The following is a 25,242-nucleotide window of genomic DNA, read 5'->3' as shown; positions in this document are numbered from 1 at the left end:
CATGCCTCGCTTTTGTTTTGTTTTTACATTTGCAATGTTACAATCTCATTCAATCTAATTAGCTGTCTTCGTTTTCTTCATTTTTTTTCCATTAGACACTTTTTTTCCAAATTCACTTTTATTCTTTACTTATCCTCTTAAAAGTTTTTTTTTAAATATATAAACTTCTCTGGTTACAATTCATGTTTCATTCTGTTTTTTTTTACTTTTCTTATTTTGCTTTGTTCATAAGCCATCACTTGAAAAGAAACTTTTTTTCCCCAAGTTCCCTTGTAACAAACTCAATGAAACATGTTGAAGGCAATAAAGCAGATAAGGCAGCACAATGGCAACCTGCACGTCGTATCTGAAGAACATGAAACCCAATCGCTCAGCATGAGTACTTGTGCAACGCCCATTTTCTGTACAGTATATACATATGATGTGCCTAAAAGAGGCGGGGCGAGGGGAAGCTCAGAGTAAACAGCTGTAAGTCACAGAGCGACTGTTTATAGACTTGTGCTATGTGGAGCAGGCCCCGCTTTGTTATTTACTAGCCTGCAGGACACAAGAATGAAGCGACATGAAACAGGTGGCCGAGTGTCCTCATAGAGTGACACAAGCGCCCGTGTGTAAAAGGGGCACCACTACTTCTCAGACACTTTTATACTAACTTGGCACACAGACCTGTCTGTGAACCTGCCCTTTGACCTCCTAATGGCTTCTGACTTCTAACTCAATTTTTGGGGGGTTATTTTTATTTTCATATTCATCACGTAATTTGATTTCAGAATGTTTTTTTTTTATTTTTAAGATGTAATTAAGTTTTAATGAAATTACCTGTGTTCTTTTCACAACACTTTTAATTGAAATTATTTGAAATTCGAATTGGATTCACAATTGTATCCGTGTTCAGTTTTACTGTGTATCAAAGTAATTTAAAATATAATTATTTTTTTAAGATTCAGTTCAAATGTGATTTTTTTTTTTAATTGTAAACGTGACACTGGTGAGAATAAGGATAACAATTGATGAATAATACTGTGTGCAATTAAGTTTCCATCCATCCATTATTTGTAATTTGCTTAATTTGTAATGAGCACCCAAATGCAGCAACAATGAGGTGGCAGATTGTTCTTGGAGGATGAGCAACACGCCACACACACACGCCATACAGACGCGCGCGCAAGCACGCACACTCAAGTTCTGTGCGGAGCCTTGAGTGAAACTGACTGTTGGCCTCCTAATGATTTCTGAGTGTTTGGTTAAGTGTTTCAATCTCTTCTTGACACACAATTTATGTTCCCATTCCTATTCCAAAAAATGCACACGCGGTGTATTGATTTGGAATCCAAAATCGTCTTGAGACATGAGATTGAAGCTGCTGTTTGTTGAAGCTTTTGAGCTTTCACCTCAATAATATCGGATGGACTGAAAAGTCATTACTATCAAAGTTCAACTTTGAGTGCAAAATAGCAATTGCCTGTTGTCACTGTAAAGCTTTTTAATCACTGTCAGTGTTGGAGGGGTGGGGTGGGTGGGCAGTTCATTTGGGGACGCTGTTCTGCTCTGAGCTCTGCTGCCCTCCAGTGGACGTAATGTGATTTTTTTTTTTCTTTGTTAGGTTTGACAAAGTAAGCATACCAGTTCTATACAATATGATGAATTTGAATTAAAAAGGAGATTATTGTAATGACATTATGACCACACGATGGACGAAAAATAAATAATTAATAACCAACACTGACGTCAGTCAACTTTTTATAAATTAAGGGGAAACATGTCAGTATGCGACTAATTTATGAATGAATTAAATTATTTATATAATTAGGTTTGTTTTAAGGTGCACAAAAAGTAGTCATGTGTGTGCGTGTGTGTATATAATATAGAACAGTGTAGTGTTTTTAGTTGTCTTTTAGTGTTTTGACGCTGAAAAAGTGACTCCCTGCCACTTTTTCTTTTATTATTAATTTAAATTAAGCAGGCTTCCTTCGATAAAAGTGTCTGAAAAGACCATTTTTGTTTGTTTGTTTTTCTTCAAGTATCACCTCAAAAAATATTCTCAAATGGTCAATATTTACAGTCACGTAGTAGGCCCATGTCTAAGGTTTGATTTCTAAAAAGTATAGTTATTGTTAGCAATTCTGTAACAATTCGACGGCAGCATATCGCCTTCACTCGGATTTTTTTTCTGAGTAAATTTTGGGGGCTTCTTTATTTCAATGTTTTTTTTTAATGGAATTTTTCTTTTTTCTGAATATATTTTTTTTACTGACACAAAAAAAATTGCAAAAAAACAAAAAAGGGAATGTAATACGGTTCCGTAGTAACATCACTTAATGTACTCAACTTTTTGAATCACCGTAATAGGAACACAATTTAATTCAACATCACACATGCAAAGTGAATGATGCGTGAAAAAAGAAAGGAAGAACAGTTTAAAAAGTGCATTTATTTTCATTTTCAGGCACTTCAGTTATTGCTGCTGTCACACCGTAAACAGTCAAACAAAAAGAGAGCATCTGAGTTAAGACTACAAGTAAAAATGTCAAATTTACTGCCCAGCAGAAATTTTTTTTCAACGTCAGGATAGATTTAGAGCAGATGTGTGAAGTGGTTGTGAACAATTCTGTCAATCAGAAGGGTACAAAAAATGAATAAATACAGATTTGGTTGGCCTCTTTTTTCCTGGTAAACCATCAAGGGATTCATTTATTATTACAAGCCATCGTTATAATTCGAGATGTTCACAAATGGACAATTAAATGCGTAGAATATCTTACATATTGGTGACATACAGTACAACAAAATAAAGCTATAAAAACATGCAATGAAGACAGCACCAAGATGTGACTAACACTTAGCAGCAAAAAAAAAATAAAAAAAAGTTACGTTTGAACAGCTCATGGCTTTGTCAGTATAATGAAATCAAACATGCAGTAAGCGTTAAATGCTTAGAAAGGTCTACAAAAATGATTACAGTAATCCCCCGCATATTCGCGACTCACCAATTCACTTGTTTACATTTTTTGGGGAACTGGACTTCCAGCTATTCTCTTCAAATTCCACACGATGGCGCCAAAGCCCTATCTGAAGGGAAAGTAGTACATTGGGTGTCAAGGAACTATGGTGACGTGATACATCTCGTCTGAGTGGTAAGCTTTATATGTTGGGGAGGAGCTACGATTAACCTGGGTCGTTAGCAAAAGTTACGGAGAGTCTTCTCGGGGAGGGCAGTCAAGCAAACGCACTTCAGCGGAAGCTGCTGTCGTCCACAGTTCACACCCAGAAACTCACGTGCATACTCGATGATGTCACACCATCTCACCAGGCCCCGCCTCTTAAAGTCCCATGCTAATGCACAAACAGTAAAATTTGGTGTTTAAAAGTTAATTCTAACGAATTCCTGCAATTGTTCTGAAAAAAAGTGGTATTGGTATTGAACATCCCTAGATTATTGTATTCGTGTTAATATAGGCACAATTTCAGTAGGCGTATATTACTCTGGATTTTATTCGCGGCAGGGCTCGGTCCTATCTTCTGTGAATAGCGAGGGATTACTGTACGTCCGGTAGGGCGGACACCGACAAAGCATCAAGTTCCTCTTTCAGGTTGTTCTTTGGCTTTTCTCCTCTTGCTTTATTGTCAACTTCCTGGGGTTCTCGTACAAAATCAAAGTGTCCGTGTGAGTAGTCTTTCTAACGCGCATTCAGAGTTCTGCCAGCTCCGAGCGCGCTAAGGTTTCCTCTCGAGGTAATTGGAAGGAACCCACCCTTTTCTGGGCTTGCCACTGTCCAGCACCTTGCAGTACCACCAGCCATTGGGGTTCCTCTCCAGAACCTCCAGACTGGTCCCCTCTGGGAAGCCCATGGTCTCCTCGTCGCCGTGGTAGTCGGCAATGGAGACATAGACCTCCCTGAGGTTGTTGTGGATGATGTGGGGCTTGGGCCTCACGGTGGATACAGGAAGAACATTCCTCTGGGGGCTGCCGCCCAGGAACTCCGAGCTGCCGGTGCCGGACGGGTTCCGGCTGGGCAGGGCGATGTTGTTGGGCGCCAGGCTGCGGGGCACAGTGCCGAATGAGGCGTTGCGACGCACGGTGGGGCTGACGCGAGGGTGGTTGCCGGAGTTGAGGGACTCGTTTCTCCTGAGGGAGCCGACGGGGCTCGGGTTATCCCTGATGGGGGATGAGATGAAGACCGACTGAGGTCTGACGACCTGTTGTTGCTTGCCGCTGTTCTGCTTGCGCGACCCGAACAAGCCAGGTTTGGAGAGACCGCCGGGCGGTTTGGAGGGGATCGGTGGAGTGACCTTCTTTAGGTTCTGATTGAGATTGTTCATGGCCTGCACCCTTTGCTCGTTCTTCTCGAGGCTATTGGACTTGCTGAGGCTCCCAGGTTTGGATGGCGTTCCGTCAGATTCCGAGCCTGCTGCGTCTTCCTGCTGCCGCACGGGCTCCAAGAAGTACGTTGGGGCCCAGCCCTCTGAGTCATTCCAGCGGATGTACCACCAGCCGCTCTCCTGCTTCTCCAGCACCAGCACCTCCACGCCGGCAGGAAAGCTCAGCTCAGACTCTTGGACTTTCTCGTAAGGGTCGGTGGTGCGATAGAGAAGACAGCCTTCCACGTCCGAGTCCCCGCGGCTGCCTTTGGAGTAGATGGAGGAGAACTCGGAGGATGTGCTCTGAGACGAGAATGAGTCTTCAGAGGAAATGACGGAGGCGGTTTCTGAGTCCTCGCCTTTGCTTTTGCTGCCATTCTTGAGCTGCCCCGTGGGTCGCAGTTGTCTTCTCAATGTGCTGATGTCCATCTTGTCGCCGCTAGATGCCTTAGACAGTTGCGGTTTAGGCCTCACCACCGGCTTGGGTTTGGAGGAGGACTTAGCGTTGGGGGATGCTTTGCTTTCCTCCTGGTCTTTCTTGGGTCTGGATAGATCCGGGGTTGACTCGTTGGAGGCCGATTTAGATCCGGACCCCTCCTCACTTTTGGCTGACATTTGGTTTCCGTTCAAGTTAATCTTGAGCTTGTTGGCCGCAAATCTCCATCCTCCCGATTTCGGGTTGGCGGTCTTGCCGGTTTCGGACGAAACGCTGGTCTTGGAGGAACTGGAGTCACGGCTGCACTGCCTCTCCGGTGTCTCTTTGAAGGGCCGGAAGCCATCGTTCTCGTAGATGCACTCCTCCTCGCCTTCTGCCTCTTGGCCGTCTTCGAATGACTCACACATCCTAAAAGAGGCGCTGTGGAGCGATGATGCCGGAGACGGTTTGGAGGACCGCTGGGATCCCTTCTCGGAGGACGTGTCCTCATTCTTGGCATCCACCAAGGAAGCTTCGCCTCTCAGGAACTCAAACTCAGACTCCAGATCCAGGTCACCAATAGCCGGGACGTCGTATTCTGGTTCTTCGTACACGGGCCTCCCGGGAGATACGGGAGACTCCGGAGCAGGGCTGCTGGGTGGCGCCGTCTCCACCGAATCCTGCTTCTTGACAGGCGGCGCTGGTGGAGGCACTTTGGGGCGGCACAGCGTGCTCGTTCTACGATTGAGGTTGGGTTTTTTGCGTTTGTCGATGTAGGAACAGGGAGCCCAGCCCTCTCGCTCGCCGATCTGGACATACCACCAACCTCCAGAATTCTTCTCAATCACCTAAAACATCACACATGACAAACTTAATCTTAAGTTTCTGATGCGAAACAACATGGAAGTCATGTGTTGTGTAACTGTTACCTCTGCTTTTTGGCCTCCATTGAAACTGATCCCATCAGATATGCAAGACTGGAATTCAGCAATGGTGTAATACTCAGCTTCAACTGTAGGGGGCTCTGGTGGGGAGGGCAAAGGAAATCCCTGGGAATAAAGGAAATACTGTTTTAACCCAGAATACGCATGACATATTACCTATTGGGTAATAACAAAATAATAAGGCAGAGGAGCACATGATCTAAAATTAGCTAAAAATGTACTTTAATACTTTAAAGCTTGTAATATTTTGGATAACAGCATAACAACATGGCACAAGTACACATCCATAATATATATTTGTAGTAACTTAATGTAGGTGTATTAATATGTTATAGGAAGCTCTCTCACCAGGGTTGCATCTCTTCGAGGAGGAGGTTTTTGCCTGAGAACTGGGGAGCCTGTCAAACAGAGCGAGAACAAATACTATAAATAAACAGTATAAAAATGACTGTGGAAATATTAAATACATAAGGGTCCAAAGCAGTATCTAACTAAAGAACAGTTTACAGTAAACTCTCTCCATCGCCGGGTCCAAGTTCACGGTGTCACTATTTTACAAACTTTGTACAGTTAATAATTCTAGTGTAGTCTAACTCAAAATTAGATTGTGTGTAATTCCACAGTAAATGTCAATAATGGTTAGTTTGAGACGGTGAAACAAAATAATGGATGGATGGATGATTTACTGTCATCCTCTGTAATCCTGCTTTTTACACCGACAAAGAGCAACTGTTGTAGATTCAATTCATAATATGCTTCTTTGGTTGTGATTATTGATGTTCAGTATATTGTGAGATGATAAATTAAGTTATGGAATTTGTGGAACGAAATAATTGGATTTGTTTACAGCAAACACAGTGTGATCAGCACAGTTCCGCTGCTTATACAACTTGTTCGTCTGATTCATTTCTCTTGCGCTTTCTCAATATATGTCTTTGGCTGTGGTTCTATTATTTTTAGTGTCTCTTAAGACCATGCCTGAAAAAAGGATTACCGTGGTATATAAACGGACTATATTTCAGAACAATTTGTAGAACCTAAAATTGTTTACATACTTGAAATACTTGTAAAAGTATCCGGGGACACACTGCGCCGTCCCCAGATATAAGAAGCTCTTCAATGAAAGAGTGCGACTGACCGATTTCGACCCGGTGAGGTGCAATACGGGCCACGGCTGGCGATGCCTGCTCCGTTCTGCCTTTGCCGTCTTGAGGCGTGCCAACAGGACCCGGGTCCGAACACAGCACCGGTAAGCTGATCTCCTTGCGGGCCACTTGCGGGCTCTCTGAGACCTCATCGCCGCCTACGTCTTTATCGCTCGGGGACTTTTTGTTGAGCAGGTTACTGATCTCCATGATGTTTCCGATGATCTCCACCGGGCCGGTCACTGTCTTTTTTCTGGGGGAGAGGTCCTCCTTCATCTTCTTGAGATAAGAAGCTGGAGCCCAGCCTTCTTTATCTTGATACCTGGGAGGAGATAACACACAAGTAGAACTCCACACTACAGCTTTTGGTGAACTTGTCATTTCAGGCGTGTGAAGTGAGGCTCACCTGATGAACCACCAACCTTCCAAGTTCTTCTGGATCACTTCCACAACTGCTCCTTTCTCAAACGCGATTTCATCTTTGCCTTGGCTGGTGTACGGCTGCACTGTGATGTACTTTTCCTCTGTCAAAGACAAAGCAAAACAGAGCAATGTATTTAGAAACATGGTTTTTAAAATCATCTTATTGGTTTTTGTTTAGAAAACAATGGTGGGACAATAAGTTTTAATTCTAACTTAACTGTACAGGATTGCAAGGTTGTGAAAGTGTGCATTACCTAGGTTATTATAGATAACGAAAACTAAGAATAACAATAAAAATAATAAAATATATAAAACGAATAATAAAAATAATTTAAAAAAATAGTTACAAACGAATAAACCTGCTTTAAAAACTCATAAAATTTAACTGAACTGAAAAAAAAAGTTTATTTATATTTATTCATTTATTTTATATTTCAACATGACATAATTCCTTGCTTCTGTTCTTCCTATTCAGATAAGGCTTGAGCGGCCTCATGTGGTATCGTGTCAGAAAGAGCACAGACACCGCAAATAGGTGAGTTTTTCTGCGACTAACTGGGGCCAAGTTCCATGGGGGGAAAAAAAGAAAATAGGCACATTGGTCAATAGTGAACCGTCCGATTAATGTATACTTCTGCAAAGTGCATTTTAAAGTCAGCGTAAACAGTAGCAGTGCTCCTAAATGGCCTCACGTTATAATATCATGGGCAACACATCTTGAAAGTCGACTTTTATCCAGCACACAGAGTAATCTTGAAGATATAAACGCAGCGCACAGGCTGCCATTCATTTGCTTTTGTTTACATTAAGTGCACCTTGGGTGAGCCGGCATCCTATGAAGTGTCCTTGGCCTTGCGCCTCTTAACTCAGCACATAATGGCCAGCCAAAGGCTGCGTGCTGATTTATGCATTCCTGCAAGGCCAGCGGGCCGTTGCAGAGACACTATTTCCCGTCATTATGGCAATTCCTGACCGAATGCTGCCCGACCGAGTCCCAAGAGAGCATGGCGACAAAAGTTAGAATAAGAAGATGAAGCGATGTTTGGAATCCTGCTTACAAATAATTCAATTTTGCCCCCTTTCCTCGCTCTTACCCAAGTTTAACTCGACGTGTACAGGAAGTGGAATAGCAATTCCTATCACCATTTATGTTGCATCATTTTTTTTTTAATGGGTTTTACTGTACTGAGACTGGTCTGAATTTAGAGTTTTGTTTCTTCATTGTAGTACCATGTGCCACAACATGCCCAGCAGCACTTCGGTCCACACAAGAAGACATAAACGTGTGTTAGAAGTAGCAGTTGTTTGAAGGTTTACACTTGGGACACTGATGCTAACTTCAATTAGCCTCATTTGCATTTCATGCTAGCATTAAGCTAGCAGACATTCGGTAGAAGATACTAGTCACAGAGGATAGGAGTCAAGTCATGTTGCGGATACTGAAAATATGTGACTAATTGATCCCCCCCACCCCCCAAAAAAACAAACAAACAAAACATTCTATATTCTTGTATGATATAAATTTGCCAATCGATGCCACAAGATGCTAACAAAGCACAACATATATCGAATTGAAATGCCTCCTTCACAGCAAAATGCCACAAGATGGCTCTACTTTTGCCTAAAAGACTCCTAAATTCACTTCAACATACGATAGTTCCTTGGCACGATGGTGCATAATAGTGCAAAAATAAGAATTTTATTGCTTTGTTTTAAATAGACAGGAAGCGGTATAGCAATTCCCCTCCTTTGCAATACTAGAAAGAAAGAGGATATTTGTGTATTTTTGACCTTGTGGACTCTCCGGTAAAACGTTTCCCCTCTCAAACAATATCCAGCCGAGCAAAGAGGGGAAACACTGAATCAGATGTTTTGTTAACCACAACATGAATCGCCTCCATCACTGTTTGAGTTGATTCGCGTGGAGTCAGCACAATCTTTCGTGTCCTCGGCTGGAAACAACGCTCTCTTTCTCTCTCTCTGTTCCAGAGCGAGGCGCCAAGCGCAAATTTGGTATGAACCCAAACGCCGATCCTCACTGCTCCTCTAATGGTGACTGACCATCTTGGCCCGACCGTGAACGTCATAAATGTTTGGTTTTTTTTTTTTTTGACGTGGCAAAATTAGTCACAATTTGCACCGGAGACGTGTAAATATCTGGCTCTAACACGTCTCTTAAATGAAGCATCAGGCCGATCCCACTGTGTATTGCGCAACAACTTTTTCGGTGCGTGGGTGAGAGCTGTTCGGGAGAATTCGGCAGCCTTGGAACACAAGAAAAACATTTCAACAACAACAACAAAAAAATCAGTTTCTTCGGCAAGCTACGGACTTCAACGTTGCTTCACTCGATATATAATTGCTAGAAAAAACCTGAGCTGAAACACAGCACAGTAATCATCAACTAGATCATGGTTCATTCTTTGTGCCCCCGCTTTAGTGCATTTTTTTTTTAAATGACAGATATTTTTTGTCCTCAGTGCAGTACCACGTTGTGCCACAATATGCCAGGAAGCACGGAAGACATGGGCGCAATTAACAGCAAGAAAAAGTGGCAGAGAAGGTCCCCAACTAATCTACAGTATTAGTCCCACAGAAATAGCCGCACAGCAGTACTTTCTTAAAAAAATGAAACTCATCAACTTACTTCAACATAGTTTAACATACTGTAGTCCCTTCAATTTATAATAATTTTTCGGCAACTGGATGGGGCCAAAGTGGTAGTTTTATTGCTTCGGCTAGTTGAACATTTTGGTGTTTAAATGTACGTTTAAGAAATCAGTCAGTTTTAACAGTTAACTTGAAGTGGGGGCAACAAGGAAACAGCTTGAAGCAAGCACACTACGCGTCTTTTTTGAAGAACTGCATGTGTCTTCTTTTCATTTTCTGAAAGTGATGTTATATGATCCCATTTCTTGAGCAAGAAAGTGAAAGCAAGCAGTAAATATCAGTTTATAGTTTAATGTTTGATTGTGTTTAAAGCATGTGGAAGGAATAAAACTAATTATAGTGTCTCTATATTGCAGATTTTCCTTTGGCCATTCTCATTTTCTTTTTGGTTTTGATACAACACAGGACTATTTCATTTTTGTTTTTTATTAAATGCACATGATGTTTATATGCATGTCCTGTATGTCATGACAATAAATATTTTTGGTATTTTTTTTATTTAGCTGGGTCTGCGACAGATTAATGGCATTCCAATGCATTTCAATAGGGAAACATGATTAGAAGGTCACACTTTTTTTCTTTTTTTTTTTTAATCAACGAGCGGCTTATAAAGTGCTGATTCAAATGTCGGTTAGTGGTTAGTCATGGTGGATTTACGTCAAACAGGATGCCGGATGAGACAAACAGTGACGTCAGGAGCGCGCACACAAAACAAAGGCATTGAAGTTGCAGCATCTGTCTCACTTCACCTCGGCTCTGCTGCCGGCTGATGACACCCCCCAGCGTCCATCTCCGGTCCAGCCTCTTCAGGTGGGCCTTGTGGCGCTTAGTGACTGACGGACACAAACGGCGACCGGACAGGGGTGAACACACACATACATGGAAAGCGGGTGTGAAGCGGCACATGTTAAAAACGCACAACACGCTATTAGCTGCACATGGAAGATGAGTGGACGGGTAAGAGTGGAATGATGGGCGTGTTACACGGGGACGTGTTAAACAAAGACATCTCCTCTGCGGCTTTTAATTAGGATGTTGTTAGCATGGTTTCCACATCTTGTCATACTGGAGCATCTGGGCCACACATTGCTGCCCCCAGGAAATGCATCGGATTACTGGAACAGCTGACGAGGCCTCATAAGCCTCAAGAGCCTTTATTAGGGCTCGTTATGTGCAACATCTACAGGTGTACCTAATGAAGTGGTCAGTCGGTTTAGGTTTGTCAAACAAGCCCTTGTGTGTGTAGAGCAAATGTTCAGCAAAGTCCAATCCAATGTCACATTTTTGCACAGTAAGGCAATTGTGTGGCAAAAACATCTTTTGGCCACACTGTTACAAAATCTCTGTGTTTGTTTGGAAGTCTAATAATCATTTCCATTCTCCGTTTGTTGTTGCCTCCAACAAAACGCTGCGTAAGACTTTTGCAAATATGCTGCAATTGCTTCACTTTCATTTCAAAGGAGTCCAACAGGGAGAATTTTCCACTTATTATGTGGATTGAAGGCCACGCGAGCGGGAGACTTTGAGCGAGGCCATCCAAAGGTGTTTTCAGGCTAAACTGGCTACGCTACACGGGCAAAAGTATTTGGACACCTGAAGTGAGTCTTTGGGAATTTGCTGTGTCAATGTTGAGTGAGGCCTTGCTCACAATTTGCTGTGCAGTTCATCGCAGCAGTGTTGGATTGGGCCACTTTCCAGTTTTTCCACATAAAACCTATCCAAGCATGTCTCGCTGGGACAGAAGAGGGCCTTTCCCAAAATTGTCCCCACTAACAAGGAAGTTTTAAAAAGTAAATCCAGTTTGAAATGGATCAATCCTCTCCAGAAGAGTAAAACGTCAAGAGATGACTAAAAGTGAAAGAGTCCGCATTAAAGCACCCCATGATGTCTCTTGACAGGTGGTCGAATAGATTTGTCAAGCGCCATGTTATATATTGACCACATACTATATTTTGGTACTCGTAGGTCCCAGGTGAGAGAACCTTTTTCCACTGTACGTAATTTGACGTCTGTATATAATATGTAAAATTACAGGAATTTGGCATGACTTAAATAGTGATTCAGTGCTCACTGAAAATGGAAGAGTGAGTAACATCCTGGTATGTACAATGCACCACTGTACAACTCATCACCGGGTTGTGGTCTGCTCCCTCCTGGAACCCCTCCTAGCCACTGACACAGACTTGAATCCGCGCTCTGTTCAAGCGTGCTTACGATGGCAAGTGGACAGGGAAAGCGGTTCACGGCGGGCCGACATCAGCCGTTAGGAGACGCTGGCGTCAGAGGCCCGGCTTGCTCCATCTTGTCACCGATCAAAGGTTGGAGGTGTTTGTGGCTATAAAGCGCCTGTGTGTTTGCGCGTTCGGGTGGGCGTGCGTGCGGCGGTGGCGCTGACTTACCTTCCCCGCTTTTTGAAGCGGCGAGCTCCAAGTCGTCCCGTGTGCCGCTGTGAGAGTTGAGATAGGTGGCGGGGACCCACCCTTGCTCCTCTGAGGTGCTGACAAACCACCAACCTGTGGAAATAAATCAACATAGCAGATGACGGGCGTGGACTGACATTTACAATATTATTCCACCAAGATGCTTTGCGTATGATCTGGGGATCCGCAAAATAAATTGCAATAAATTATTGTTGTTTTTGTGCTGTTAATAAGAAAAAAACAGCACTCTTTAAGACTGCACTTTATATAAACAACCTAATAAGCTTGCATGTGTGCTTGATTTGGCCACTGGGAGGCAGTATAACACATTCAAAGTCATGCAGACACAAATGAAGAAGACTACTGTACTACTGTAGGTGACTCAATAAAATACTGTAATGTTACCTTTATTTATATAAGATAAAAAAATATACGCGTGTGAGTATTTTAAAAATGATCTGTCTTGTGTACGTGTGTTGCTCTATTTATGTTCAAATCATCATTGCCTCTAAAACACGTGCTATCAATGTGAACCGTTAGCATTACTTCGGCGTTTTTTTTTTTTTAGCTAATGGAACTTTTCTATGTATTTGTTTTAAATTGACAATGTGCAGTTCTCTTTGTTTTATGTTTAGTTTGACAGTAAACCTCAACTGGGAGTTGTATTAAACAGACTGAGGCCCCTTTTTTTGATGAATTGTTCAATATTTGCCAAACAGCTGCTTATTGTGAAGTGAGGTGATTTGAGTTCACGCTACCATTCTGCGATGGTGTCTGACATCGCTAAATGCACGCAGCATTTCGAGCTCTCACATTCATTCTTTTCTCATGTAAAGTTGTATAGGTGAAGCAATGCGACTTAAGCAAAATAGTTTGAACTTGGGTCAAGAGTTTTTAGCAAGTTGACAAATGACTGCTTTCGCAATGCATGAATGGGCCCAATGTATTTGGTAATTGCAAAATGATTCCGCTCTTGCTGTGTCTTTCTTAGCAGGAATGAAACTGTGTAGTCACAAAAAAAAAAAAAAAACGCTAGAGCAGTCGGAAAAGTCGCAGAGTATAGCAACCAAATTGGCAACACTGACTGCTTGTGTAAACTAGCGGCTAGGTCAATAAGACTATGAAGTGCCTTTAGTGTCCTCATCAGAATCACTCAGGCATCACATTAATGTAAGAAAATAATGAAAATTTGAGGTCCTATTAGTGGCCAAACATTTGCACACATCCCAGTACGAAGATAAGTCTCTTAATCATGCAATTTGTATGTGATTTTGTACTTTAGTGTGTGTAAAAAAGTGGCTGAAGAAAACTAACCCCCCCTTTTTTTTTTACATGTTTTTATTCCGCAAGGTAGTTCATAAAATTAGTCATTTTGATAAATGTCCATTTTCTTTCTTTCTTATTTTATTTTGCACTTCCTTAAAATTGTTTTCCCCTTGACATGACGACCAGCATTTTGTCTTTCTCCAATGGAGGCAGAAACAGGCTAGTTGCAGAATTATTTAACGAGTAATTATCAACTAATTTTCATCATGTGCGTGTGTTCACGAACGTTGCGAAGCTTAGCACAGTATTTCCATTCTGTAGTATTAGTTGAAATATCTTCAGAAATTCAAACAGGACAAAGTTAGCATGCTAACTGATTCCTACTGCTGAGTCAAAGTCCACAATGAGCTAATTAAATGATAAAATTAGCCTAAAAAGTCCACCCTGTTGGTAAGGTCCCATTTTATGGTTTCCATGTACATTGTATTCTTTCAGGTTATTTATTAGGAGTAGGAGCTTGACGAATGGAAAAGATCAAATTAATTTTGGTAAAATGGGGAAGTCTGAAAAGCACCTTATGGCGATATTGACTCCTCTCTGTTTACAGCAATCTTGATATTGTAAGCAGTGCACATAAGCCAGGGATGATAATAATGAAATATTGTAATTAATTCAAATTCATTTGGTTCAGTTCCTTTCCATTGGACAGATCATAAATATTTAGGTTGAAACGTTCCAAAAATGAGCAAGTCCGATGGCCTTCAGGGGTGCACATTGTAATCATATTTAAATGCCATTTGGATTATGAAGGAGTCGATAGAAAAAAAAATTCCCTGAATCCCAAAACTTTGCGATCCCTGGGCCGCATTATCACACATGCGTGAACGCGCTCTGCATGAGTTCTCACAGCTGGCACCAAAAGCATCCTATACGTACGTGGTACGCCACCCAATTTTCTTGTTTGTTGTGGTAACAGACAAAATGCAGCTTACAGTTTCCGGGAGAACCATAAAGAGGAGAGCAGCGTTCCATCACAGCTGGCCCAAACCTCTGGCGCACGTGTTCCAGACAAAATGTCGTGTTTTGAGTGCCTTTATTCCTACCATGGGAAGGAAAATTGGAAAAACCCCATTGTAATGGGTTGTTACCACGGTTGTTTTGGGATCGCAGCAGCTTATTAGTGCCATCGTTGTGATTCATGTGGGTGTGGTCAACGGACATGTGAGCTAGCAAGAAAGCAGTATGGAAGGACATTTGAGCATTTATTCCATAGCGTTGCGATCCATCTTAAGGTTTATGTACTCGTAGGAACTTTGTCCTAACTAGGAGTGAGACAATTCCGTGCACTAACACTAACACCGCTGTTTTTTCCACGATCACATGACATTTCTGGACTGTAGTAGGACAGATTTTTAGATTTGTCATACTAGGACTATTACTTGTTACTATGTCAGCTATTTGACAGACAGACTTTTTGTGTTAGCCTTAGTTGCTCCCGCTCTGCCCCTCTGTCTTATGGTGTTCCACAGGGCTCTGTTTTGGGAGCCAAGCTGTTTTCATTGTAATTGCTTCCCCTGGGTTCCATCTTGAGAAAATATGGTATTCCCTTCCACTGCTATGCAGATGATAGTCAGAGCTACGTCCAAACAGAAATAAAACGTGCTTTTTCATGAAGGTCACTTTTGTCCGGACACAGGTGTTCTACTAATGCTCTTAATTTTCTAAATATTAAGGATATAGCGAGCACTAGCACATGCAGTCCTCACGTAAAAAAGTCAAAAGTGGCACTAGCGGTGGAAAAAAGTTACGAGTAGATACTGTAATTCTACTAGTGCGCCCTACTTGTGCCCTGTATTGTTTCATTAGTGATGGCAAAGAGTATACAAGTACCGAGAGATTAATCTGTATATCACGGATACTGAATCGTCAAACAGCGTCATGGAAAGTTGTTTAAACAGTTATTTAAGATCCTTCACATGAAGCTTAATGTCGTAACAGAAGAGCAAACCCTGCACTAGTCATGGAAGAAAAGTTACTAGGAAGATACTGTTATTCTAATTCTGTACCCTATTCGTTCGAGAGGAGCTCTAATTATTAGTGAGGACAAAGAGCATACAAGTACCTAGAAATTAAACTGGATGTCAATTACGTGCATAAAATAAATGCACAAACAGGTTCATATAGTAGAACTGTTTTGGAGATAAAGAAGGCCTTTGCAGTTGTGCGTCCGCCTAGGAGCACCACCCGCTGGCTTGGACTCAAGGATATAACAAGCCATGTAATGGGCTGACACATTGCATAAAACCCGCGGCTCAAACAAAAAGCGGTGTCCATAAATCTGTCAAGAGCCCGAACAACAACCCAACCCCAGAAAAATAACATGTTTTCTGTAGAGGGCTAAGACAACTCCCTAATGGCCGGACTTCACGGAGAATCACAAGCAAATGTGTTGCTAATGTATATTGCAATAATTAAAGTCCACATTTTTTTAAATCATAGTAATTATGCCCTGAAATTCTGTCAACATACACACAACCATGCTATTAATTATTATATAATTTGTTGTCATTAGAGGAAGAGGGATGTAAAAAGCAGCAGAAATGACATCATCTCGCTAATAGATGACCAGAGGTAAGGCAAGTTCCTTCTTCTACTTTTTATATTTTGCCAATGTTTCAGCAGTAATGGAGAGTGTCACTTTAACAATTCAAGCCTGTTACTCATAACATAATCACATCAAATCTTTTCCTTTTTTTTTTGCTACGTAAATTTAATCTTGACTAGTTAGCATAGCGGCTAACACAGCTAGCATGCAAAATTATTCATTAATTAAATTGTAAAATGATTAATTCTGCAACAATTTAAAATAGTTTTTCAGGTAACAGGGCTTGCGGTAAACAGCAAAATATAAGGACATGACAAATAAAATATCGACTAAATGGTCATTTTTCTGGTCGCACCAACCCAACAGCATTCTGTAGCTAGCATAATGTTCTTGTTTATTGTGAAAGACCATGCAGTGCATTTTGATTGACGGCTACATTGGCGATGGTGTACCTGCAATTAAATTTTCCAATTGCAACAAAACGGTCGGCCACTCGTGATATCTCATTGCAACAACGACACGCCGTGTGTTGATTTAGTCGCATTCGTCTGCTTCACGCTTTAATGACGCTAGGGGTTCCTTCCCATACGACAGGTTTTCACGCTGCAATAAAATGACACCCACATCATCCCATGGATGGCCTCAGACGTCATATCTTAATATCAGTCACATTGAATTGGAAACAAGACTGGCCTGTCGGTCCCGCTGCTTTATTACAATTTTAACGCAGATACAAAATGACACTATGGCTGCCCCAGTGGCCTAATGGATAAGGCACTGGCCTCCTAAGCCAGGGATTGTGGGTTCGAGTCCCATCTGGGGTGGATTGTGTTTTTGGTGTTTTTGTTTTGGTGAGGACTGAGGTAGTAGCCAGGGTGACAAGAAGAGTTGTTTTTCATTCAATTTGATGTATTTATATGCAGAATTTTCATTCCGTTTAGTCACTCGGATCCTTGGGAATGGGAATGCGTGGCTCCATAATAGGAGTAGTCACTGCGGTTTGTTTCTATACATTTCCCGTTTGTAAATTTCCTGCTTAAGTATTTGGTATTTGGCTCTGCTTTTGCCATTGTTGCAGCTTGAAGAAGGACAGTTGCAGTGTTTAAACGCTTATACCTTCAAGGCACAACTGATTCTTAAAGAGTTAAATGTACACCACAAATGAAACCCACTAAGCTGTTGAGAGGTACAGTAGCAAAGAAGTAGATCCATATGGCAAAAAAATGACACTCCAGATGTGGGATGACGCACGTCATCTTTGGAAACGTGCGTGCACAGTTTTGTAAAAGATCACAACACGAGTCATTAATTGATGGTCTCGCCATATTTTTCGAAGGCTGTTTATCACAACCAGCCCCTCCCTGTGTTGCTAACAACAAGTGAGGAGTTCCCACCGCAAGTCGGGGGGGCTGAATGCAGCCAATTGCTGACTGGCAGCAAACATTTCTGTCCAGAACCTAAGTCGGCATGTTGAATCTATCAAAATACTGAATATCAATTTTGGAGCGTGTGCTTCTTCATCTGCACCTTTATAGGACCAGAGGAGGTTGTCTGTGCATTCACTTGAGTTATTTCAGTTGAATGCATTGTAGCTATTAAAAAGAGTTATAAAAAGGGATATTTAGAAAGAAAGGTAAAGCAGGGTGTTGCAGACAAAAACTCTATTTGTGTTTCATACTGTTCTTGACATCTGGAAACTCCACACATGCTTCATTTTGCCTTTAATCCACACCAGATTGCCGCATCGGGAAAACCAAATCTATACAAATTGGGTTTTTTTCACCATAAAGAACTGAATGATATGTAAAAGGACTCTGTTTCCAAAGGAGCAAGTAACAAAAACAAAAAAAACTCTACACGTCTCACACTAAGCACTGATTCAGCAGCAAACTCAAGCTTTTTTTTTTTCTGGATCTGCAATGATGAGGAATGCATCGGCGCAGCAGTTCTGCAGATATCTGACACCACTGTCAAGTAAGAGCGGCAGAGAACCCCATTCATTTCCAGCTTCTGTATTTATTAACAGTAGATCCACTATCCACACACAAGAGAGGGGAGGAATCAGCTCTACACACACACTTCCACACTGGGTTTCAATTACCTGGGCGCCTCTGGTGTACCAAAGGGGGGGTTGCTGGAAAACGACACAACACAACTTTCAAGAACTAATGTTGACCTAAGGAGCTAGGTTCGCTCCCTCAAGAAGTGTGAAAGGATCGCCTCATGGTCCGAAAACGAAGCGCTGCTTGTAGCGGGGGAGGCCCCGCTGATGTCGAGACACAGCAACCCTTCAACGTGTGAAGGGCCACCCCTGGAAATGTTGGTTTAGGTGAATGACTGCTTGCAGACTTGCTGTCTTGCTCCCTAATCTGTGATAATTAAGACTACTTGTGTACCACTCTGACGGCCTCTCGAGAAAATGGAGCTCAAAAGCGGTTCTACGCAAGCTTTCGAAAACACAGAACGAGGTTAATGCCTTCAATTGGTCCCCGAAGACTTGTGATGGAAATCTCTAAGAAAGTGCAGGAAACGCACTACGATGGGAGGTCGATGCGTCTTCCATCTGCCGCGGCAACTTCAGCTTTGAAAAAAAAAAAAATACATTAAGATGTTGATTGCGCAATCTAACCCTGTTGTAAAAAAACAAAAACAGCTGAAGCTGCAAAAAAAACAAGATTGAAGGCGCACACATGAAAGGCAAAAGCAGCTTTTTGTGATACTTGCCAGTGCCTTGATTATCACTAACGAAATCTGCAAAGCATGTGCTCGACCCGACAGGTTGGAATTTGTGCCAGATTAATGATATGTGAGGCGGTTATTCCGTATGACACCATATTAACGTTTTTTATTGTCATCCAAAATGCGTCTCAGTTCTGCCTGAACAGAAGAGTAGACCGTATCGACAACTCCTTTGAGGACTATGACTATCCATGCAAATATAAATGGCGATCCATCAGAGCTGTGCTTAAATGGGCTGGGGAAAAAAAATCTTGGAACACACCCCTTAATTAATCAATCCCTGGTATTGACTGGCAAATTGTCTAGGGTGTACCTGTTCTTTATGTCAGTGGATAGATGGATTGGACTAGTTAGCCCTGAGTCATTGTGGACAGTTCAACGCTTCCGTCCTTGCGGGAACCATTTCAACAAGGTCCTGGATTAGTTTAGTGGGGGAAAACCTGAAAACTCTGACAGACCCTAAACCCCTTTAGACACATTTGGGTCTGGACTAGAATGTCTTGCAAGCCAGGTCTCCTTTATCCAGTGACCCTTAGGAATGTTCTGCTGGAAGAATGAACCGAAATTCCCATGCACAGACACTTAAAAATACTGTAGAAAGACTTCCCAGAAGAGTAAACGATCATGTTTCCTTACATTTCTAGTTCCGGTTGTAACGAACGGGTAACCTTAAACTTTCACTTGTGCTTGAGCCAGTAAACTTGACTGAACGTCCACTGCTGGTGAAGCTAAATACACACTCATTTAAGGCAGTGGTTCCCAAGCACTGGCCCACGGCCCACCCCTTTGGAACTGGCCGCGGTGGGCTGCAAAGATGAAAGAAAAAAACCTGGAGTACTTCTGGTTTATTTATCATTTGAGGCTAAAAAATGACTGATTTTGAAAAGTGACGGGCTTCTCTCCGTTACATCCATCTATGATGGACTCGTGACTAGAGGTACCCGTGATCCGTACGGATCAAGCACCACGGTTCGGGTCAGGCACGATACGTGAAATGGCTGGTGAAAATAAAACTGTGCGTGATCACATTAAGGCAATTTGATTTGTCCGCAATCACTATAATGGCAGCAGAAGAAGTTGAAACCCCAACATGGATCACTGAAGTCGCATTTTGACAATTTGAGGTGAAACGAGTCCTCAAATTAATGATAAAGGATTTTTTTCTCTTGTCCTGACGCCGTCATTACAGTCAGCGATGTCAAGGAAGCTGGAGACAACGAACATGCCGCCTACACAATGGCTAACTTCAAAATAAAGCTTAACAAAAAAATATATTGAGTCATTGATGCCAATGCAATAGCCTTAATAGACTTTTACTTTGAAATTGGCCCTCGTGGTGGTGTAACGTCGAACTTGACTTCCGTTTTTTGACCTTTCAGCTTGCTTTATCGCAATTCCAATTGATCAACACAACGCCATCCCGAAATCAAATTCAGTCGCTAATTCAGGACGCTAACAAATCGCTAGTTAATTAGGCCGCCATTGTTTGACACAACAAGTCTCCAGCGTTAGTGCCTACTACTGGCTAGCAGCTAGCTGTTAGCATTTGCAACAAGAGCCAACTCCAATAAACACCGGTTGCCGGTTTGCAAAAGTTGTATGAACCGGTCTGCGGCAGAAAACAGATTGGCGACCACTGCTACAGACCACAAAGCGGGCTATAGAATCACAAAAATAATTTGAGCAAAACATAAAATCATTTACTGTGTTTGCTTTATGGCACTACTTCTTCCCATGTGGACTAAACTAAGCGCATGGAGGGTGATTCAGGTGTTTCATGACTTGTTCCCGATTGGAGCAATTGCAATTGTTCAACTGACCTGTGTTAAAACTGTCCCTGTTCTCCCTTACTGGTAGTGATGGGTAAATGAAGCTTAAAATCAGCTTCATGAACCAGTTGTAGTATTTTTGGAATCCTGTAGATGGCACTCTCTGTTCAACATTGAGCTGAAAGCACACTGAATTGCCATTTGTTTAAACCCTTTATTTAAACCAATAGTGCCATCTAGAGGACTCAAAAATACAACAGCTGGTTCATGAAGCAAATTTGAAGCTTCATTTTCCCATCACTACTTATTGGTGTGGTGCCCTTCAGGGTTACAATACGATCTATGATCAAGTTTAGGTACCGCTGCTTCAAGGGACAGCTTGAATGAATGAGGTTAGAAACATAACGAATAAAGCTGCTTCAAGGGGGGCTTGAACTTCTGTGATTACATTGTGTGGCCTCCAAAGTGATTGTCGCCAGACCAAATAAGGGAGAATAATCAACATCATCTCTCCAGTCGAGTTCCGGAGAATCTAGGCCACGCTTCATTTTGAAGCTGCTAAAGTGACAGCTTGGGGTGGCCCAACACCTTACAAACACACTCCGCCGTATGCGCCTTTTCCTTTTATTCGTCATCCATCTGTACGTACAAATGGTGCGGGATCGCAGAGGATAAATGAAAAGACTTTCCAAACATGCGCTTGCTGAGCCAAGCGCTAATGCTCATCTTGCCCTCAGCCCGCAGACAGACGCCAGACACTACACTACGGATATATTTTTACCATGTGAGAGTAGAACAGACGTCCAACACATCCATCATGTCGTTTCAAGGGCCGAAGCGGCTTAATCTTCCAGAATTTCCCGCAGGTTCAGTCGGCATTGAGCCAGCCAGTTGAACATCAAAAGCAGGTGAAGAAACTTTTTTACCTTCCAGGTTTTCAGCAGTTCCGATCTGCCAAAGCCTTTAGTGGGATGCGGAGGAACATTAAGACAAGTACTTTTGTCCTTAGTGACCTTCAGGTTCCTCATATGGCTTTACTTACTCAACCTATTTATTAAAGAGGGTGGGGCAGGCACAAGGCATACAGTACAAGGGTGGTGCCAGGGGGTCTTGGGGCATTCCTTGAGTTCATTTGTAATTTATGAAGACTGATCTAGACTTGGAATGGAGACAAGTTAAACACTAGGCTGGTCCTGAGAGAGAGATTTGCTAGACCGGACGGGGCACAGCGTGCCTCGGGGTGCCTTTGAGGCATTGTCAAATTGGTTGTAGTAAGTACAACATTTCCAAGGACTGAAAGGCTTTTTTTTTTTTGTTTCGTTTAAATTTTCAATAAAGCACTCAAGGAAGTGCTTTTGAACTTAGCAACAAGGTTGGTAGCTTAGTTTTGTTGATCATCTCTCACATAGTGTAAACTGAGGAGAGGCATCCTGGAGGATCCATTAAGCCATCATAATGAACCAACCTCTCTGAACCACTAACTTTGGCAGGAAACGACTTTTTCCATTTCTCTACGAGTTTCTCCTGTGCTACTCTCAACAAGCAATCTCCCTCCCTCCCCCCCCCCCACCTCCACCAAACTCCCACCATGGAGACAAATAAAATGAAGTATGTGTAATTACGCGAAGGGAGTGAGAACAGAATTATTATAAATACCAAATTTTTAGGGATTTAAACTTTATGTTTGGACAATGCTAGAAGTTTCCTAGCGCGGCCCACAATGCTCCTGCAATCAAGGCTGTTCCTTTTTTATTTTTTGCAGACAGGCACTATTTTTACGAATGAATTATCAGCCTTGATTTACAGGGTGAGGATTTTGTATGACAATTTCTCAAAACAGGAACACACGGAGCCCCAGTGGACTAATGGACGAGCCATTGGCCTCCTAAAACAGGGATTAGGGGTTCAAGTCCCATCGGGGGTGGAAAGAGTTGTTGTAAGTGAGGCACCCCTCAAAATATGGCCAACCCCCACAGAATTTCTATACATCACTCCACAATGGGATTTAACTCCATCTTCAACACTGAAAAAGCACTACATCGCTAACTTTAGCGTCAAGCCATTTCAGCGGAAAATACCACTTTGGCTGGAGAAGTGGAGAAAACTGGGCTCCCTTACAGCTCTGACCTAGATTCCTTGCCTCTGCGATGACATATATTATTTAATCCAAGGTGAGTGACATGTGAACACCCAGTCAGCAACAATCACTTCAACGGAATAATAAACAGCACGTTGCACCAACAACAAATTCCAAAATTGTCCTGGATGCATCCAAAAGCGATGCAAATGTCTACCGTTCAGCAGATTCTTGGCCCGCATCTGTCATTAAGAGATCAATGTGTCAGAACACATTAAACTGTTTTTTTTATTTTTCCGTTTTAGACTCATCCTGCTTGGCGGAATCGATGCAAAATTAAATGAGCTCTAAATTCCTCTCAGCCACGTGCTTATGTTAGTTTTGGCAAAGCCGTATGGAGTGATGTCACTCAGCCCAATGTAGCGGCGTTGAAATGTAAACCCCAGGTATGAACCTGGGAGCTTGGCGAACACGTCCAATCAATGAAATAATACGGAAAGGCACGGTGGAGCATTTTGGAGCATCTGTCCCACAATCCAAGGTTCTGGGTTTGCCTTGCACTGTTTTCTTTTCTAGGCATTTAATTTTCCTGCCGCATTGCATTAAATAAAAGGTTAATGACAGACTTTAAATTGCCTATAGGTGTGAATGGTTCTTTATAGCCCCCTGCTATGTACGGGCAACCATTCCAGGAAATACTCCGCCTCTCGCCCAAAGTGGGCTGAAATAGCCTCCGGCTCTATCGTGAACCTTAACAGGATAAGTGCTACAAAATGGATGAACAAATATAAAAAGTTCTGAAATCATAACGGATGTAGGTACAACAAGTTGTCCGTCACGTTGTCCATGAAGCATTGGCAATGCATGGAATTTGACTCCCCCCAAGGCCGTGGATGAAAGGACATGTAGGTGTTGGTGTATACGTCTCGCCGTGGCTCCCCATTGGGCTTAGATCCTACCGGAGCAGCGAGTGAAAACAAATATGTGAACTTGAGGCTCCCCACACGTTTCACTTCAAAGCAATCCCATGCCACGTTCTCGTCGCTTAAGGCCAGTGTGGCGCAGGGTTTCACTCACACCCACGGTGAAACCCAAGTCCCATTCCCTTCCTGGTCACTGTTTTCCTCCTCCATCTCTCTTTCCACGGCATGCCACTGAAGAACACATGAGTCCCATTACTGTTTTACTGTCTCAGCACACCATTAAAGCTCAGCATCAAACCCTTGTGGGCCTAAACTTCCCTGGCTCATCTTGCCATTCACGCTTTAAAGCCGCTTGAGTTGCAATTGAGAGTTTTGACCAAAAACATATGGTCAACCACCACTTGATGACATTTTTTATTCTTCTGTTTTAAAGTCTTTAATTTAATTTGCTGTAAACCGTTTCATGCATTTTCACGTCTTTGCCCTGATGCACCAAAGATATCAGTTTCTGCAATCATCCTGGACAACATGATGGTATCAAAAAAGCTCTCGGCTCTGTCCACTAACTTTTTCCAAGGGTTAAACAGCTGACTAAGGACTCTTTGCAGCTGGCATTAGTAAATCAGGCATGTCTTGCTGGCTTTCCATTAAAGTGCGGCGGAATAATTAATACAAGTCTGGGAGAGACTCCTTTTGCCAGAGGCGGAATGCTGGCCTCTCGCCTGAACCAACACTGGGACAAAAACAGGACTGACTGCAGGCCAGAATGAGCCTCCAGATGGAGCTAAAACAGGGTGGATGTAGGACAAAGGAGGTGAGAGTGTTGGGAGAGTGGAATGTTTGAGAAAGCATTGGAAAGATCGGCGTTTGATTCTTGCTGAGCATGCGATTGTTGCACGTTTGTTTTGATCACTCACCGCTCTCGCTCTTCTCGATGACGTCGACCACCTCACCCGCTTGGAGGCTGATTTCCGCAGGCTCCTGCTTCTCGTAACTGGCCACCACCACATATTGTTCCAGGACCATGGGGTCCGAGGCGTCCAGACCTGGAGTTGACGGGAAGAAACAGGCTGTCAGCCAGCTGCCAGCCATGGGTCCCCTGGAACGACCGCTGGGCACCCGTTGTGCCATAGGCCACTTTGTCACTTGAGCTCAGCCAATCACAATATTCACAGGGCTCAGTGCATCTTCCTGAGAGTCTAGCCATAGAGGTGCATCCCCCTCCAGCCCAACATGAGGGGCAGTGGAGATGCTGAAACCCTACAAAGAGATCATCATCCTAAAAAGGGAATGCTCAGGCGGAAAAAAGTTGACAATCCATTGTGTGTTGCAGAAACCACCTCATCCACAGTGTCCGACAATGCTGAAAGCGGGTCAGAGGAAGCAGGTAGAAACATTAACATAGTTGGAATGAGAGTCCCAATCAGATGCCGCGCGAGTCATAGAAGTGTTAAGGACAGGACAGTTGAGAGAAGGAGAAAGAAATG

At 42.7% G+C, this 25,242-nt stretch overlaps 1 protein-coding gene and 1 non-coding gene across 3 annotated transcripts in view; one reads left to right on the top strand and one right to left on the bottom strand.

Annotated features, from left to right (window-relative positions):
- Nucleotides 1–2,411: 2,411 nt before the first annotated feature.
- LOC148330126 (SH3 and PX domain-containing protein 2A-like) overlaps nt 2,412–25,242 on the bottom strand; it is a 50,839-nt gene continuing 28,008 nt past the window's right edge. Inside the window, exons 7-14 of one of the 2 annotated variants that reach the window (XM_088305445.1) lie at nt 24,673–24,801; nt 12,356–12,469; nt 10,706–10,789; nt 7,270–7,387; nt 6,857–7,185; nt 6,067–6,116; nt 5,704–5,823; nt 2,412–5,622 (exon numbers count right to left, since the gene is read on the bottom strand). In XM_088305445.1, the coding sequence (XP_088161571.1) occupies nt 3,715–5,622; nt 5,704–5,823; nt 6,067–6,116; nt 6,857–7,185; nt 7,270–7,387; nt 10,706–10,789; nt 12,356–12,469; nt 24,673–24,801 (2,852 nt within the window). In that variant the 3' untranslated portion in view covers nt 2,412–3,714. The remainder of the gene's footprint in view (nt 5,623–5,703; nt 5,824–6,066; nt 6,117–6,856; nt 7,186–7,269; nt 7,388–10,705; nt 10,790–12,355; nt 12,470–24,672; nt 24,802–25,242) is intronic. The other variant, XM_088305446.1, reaches the window with a different exon arrangement.
- Nucleotides 16,999–17,071, top strand: trnar-ccu (transfer RNA arginine (anticodon CCU)). The gene has a single exon. It is a non-coding gene; the product is annotated as a tRNA-Arg (tRNA).

This window comes from Idiotropiscis lumnitzeri, chromosome 9, assembly GCF_059441095.1.
Source record: "Idiotropiscis lumnitzeri isolate Australia: NSW breed Sydney's pygmy pipehorse chromosome 9, RoL_Ilum_1.0, whole genome shotgun sequence".
Taxonomy (NCBI): domain Eukaryota; kingdom Metazoa; phylum Chordata; class Actinopteri; order Syngnathiformes; family Syngnathidae; genus Idiotropiscis; species Idiotropiscis lumnitzeri.
The sequence above is the reverse complement of the archived record's forward strand: the minus strand, read 5'-3'. Positions and strand labels throughout refer to the sequence as shown.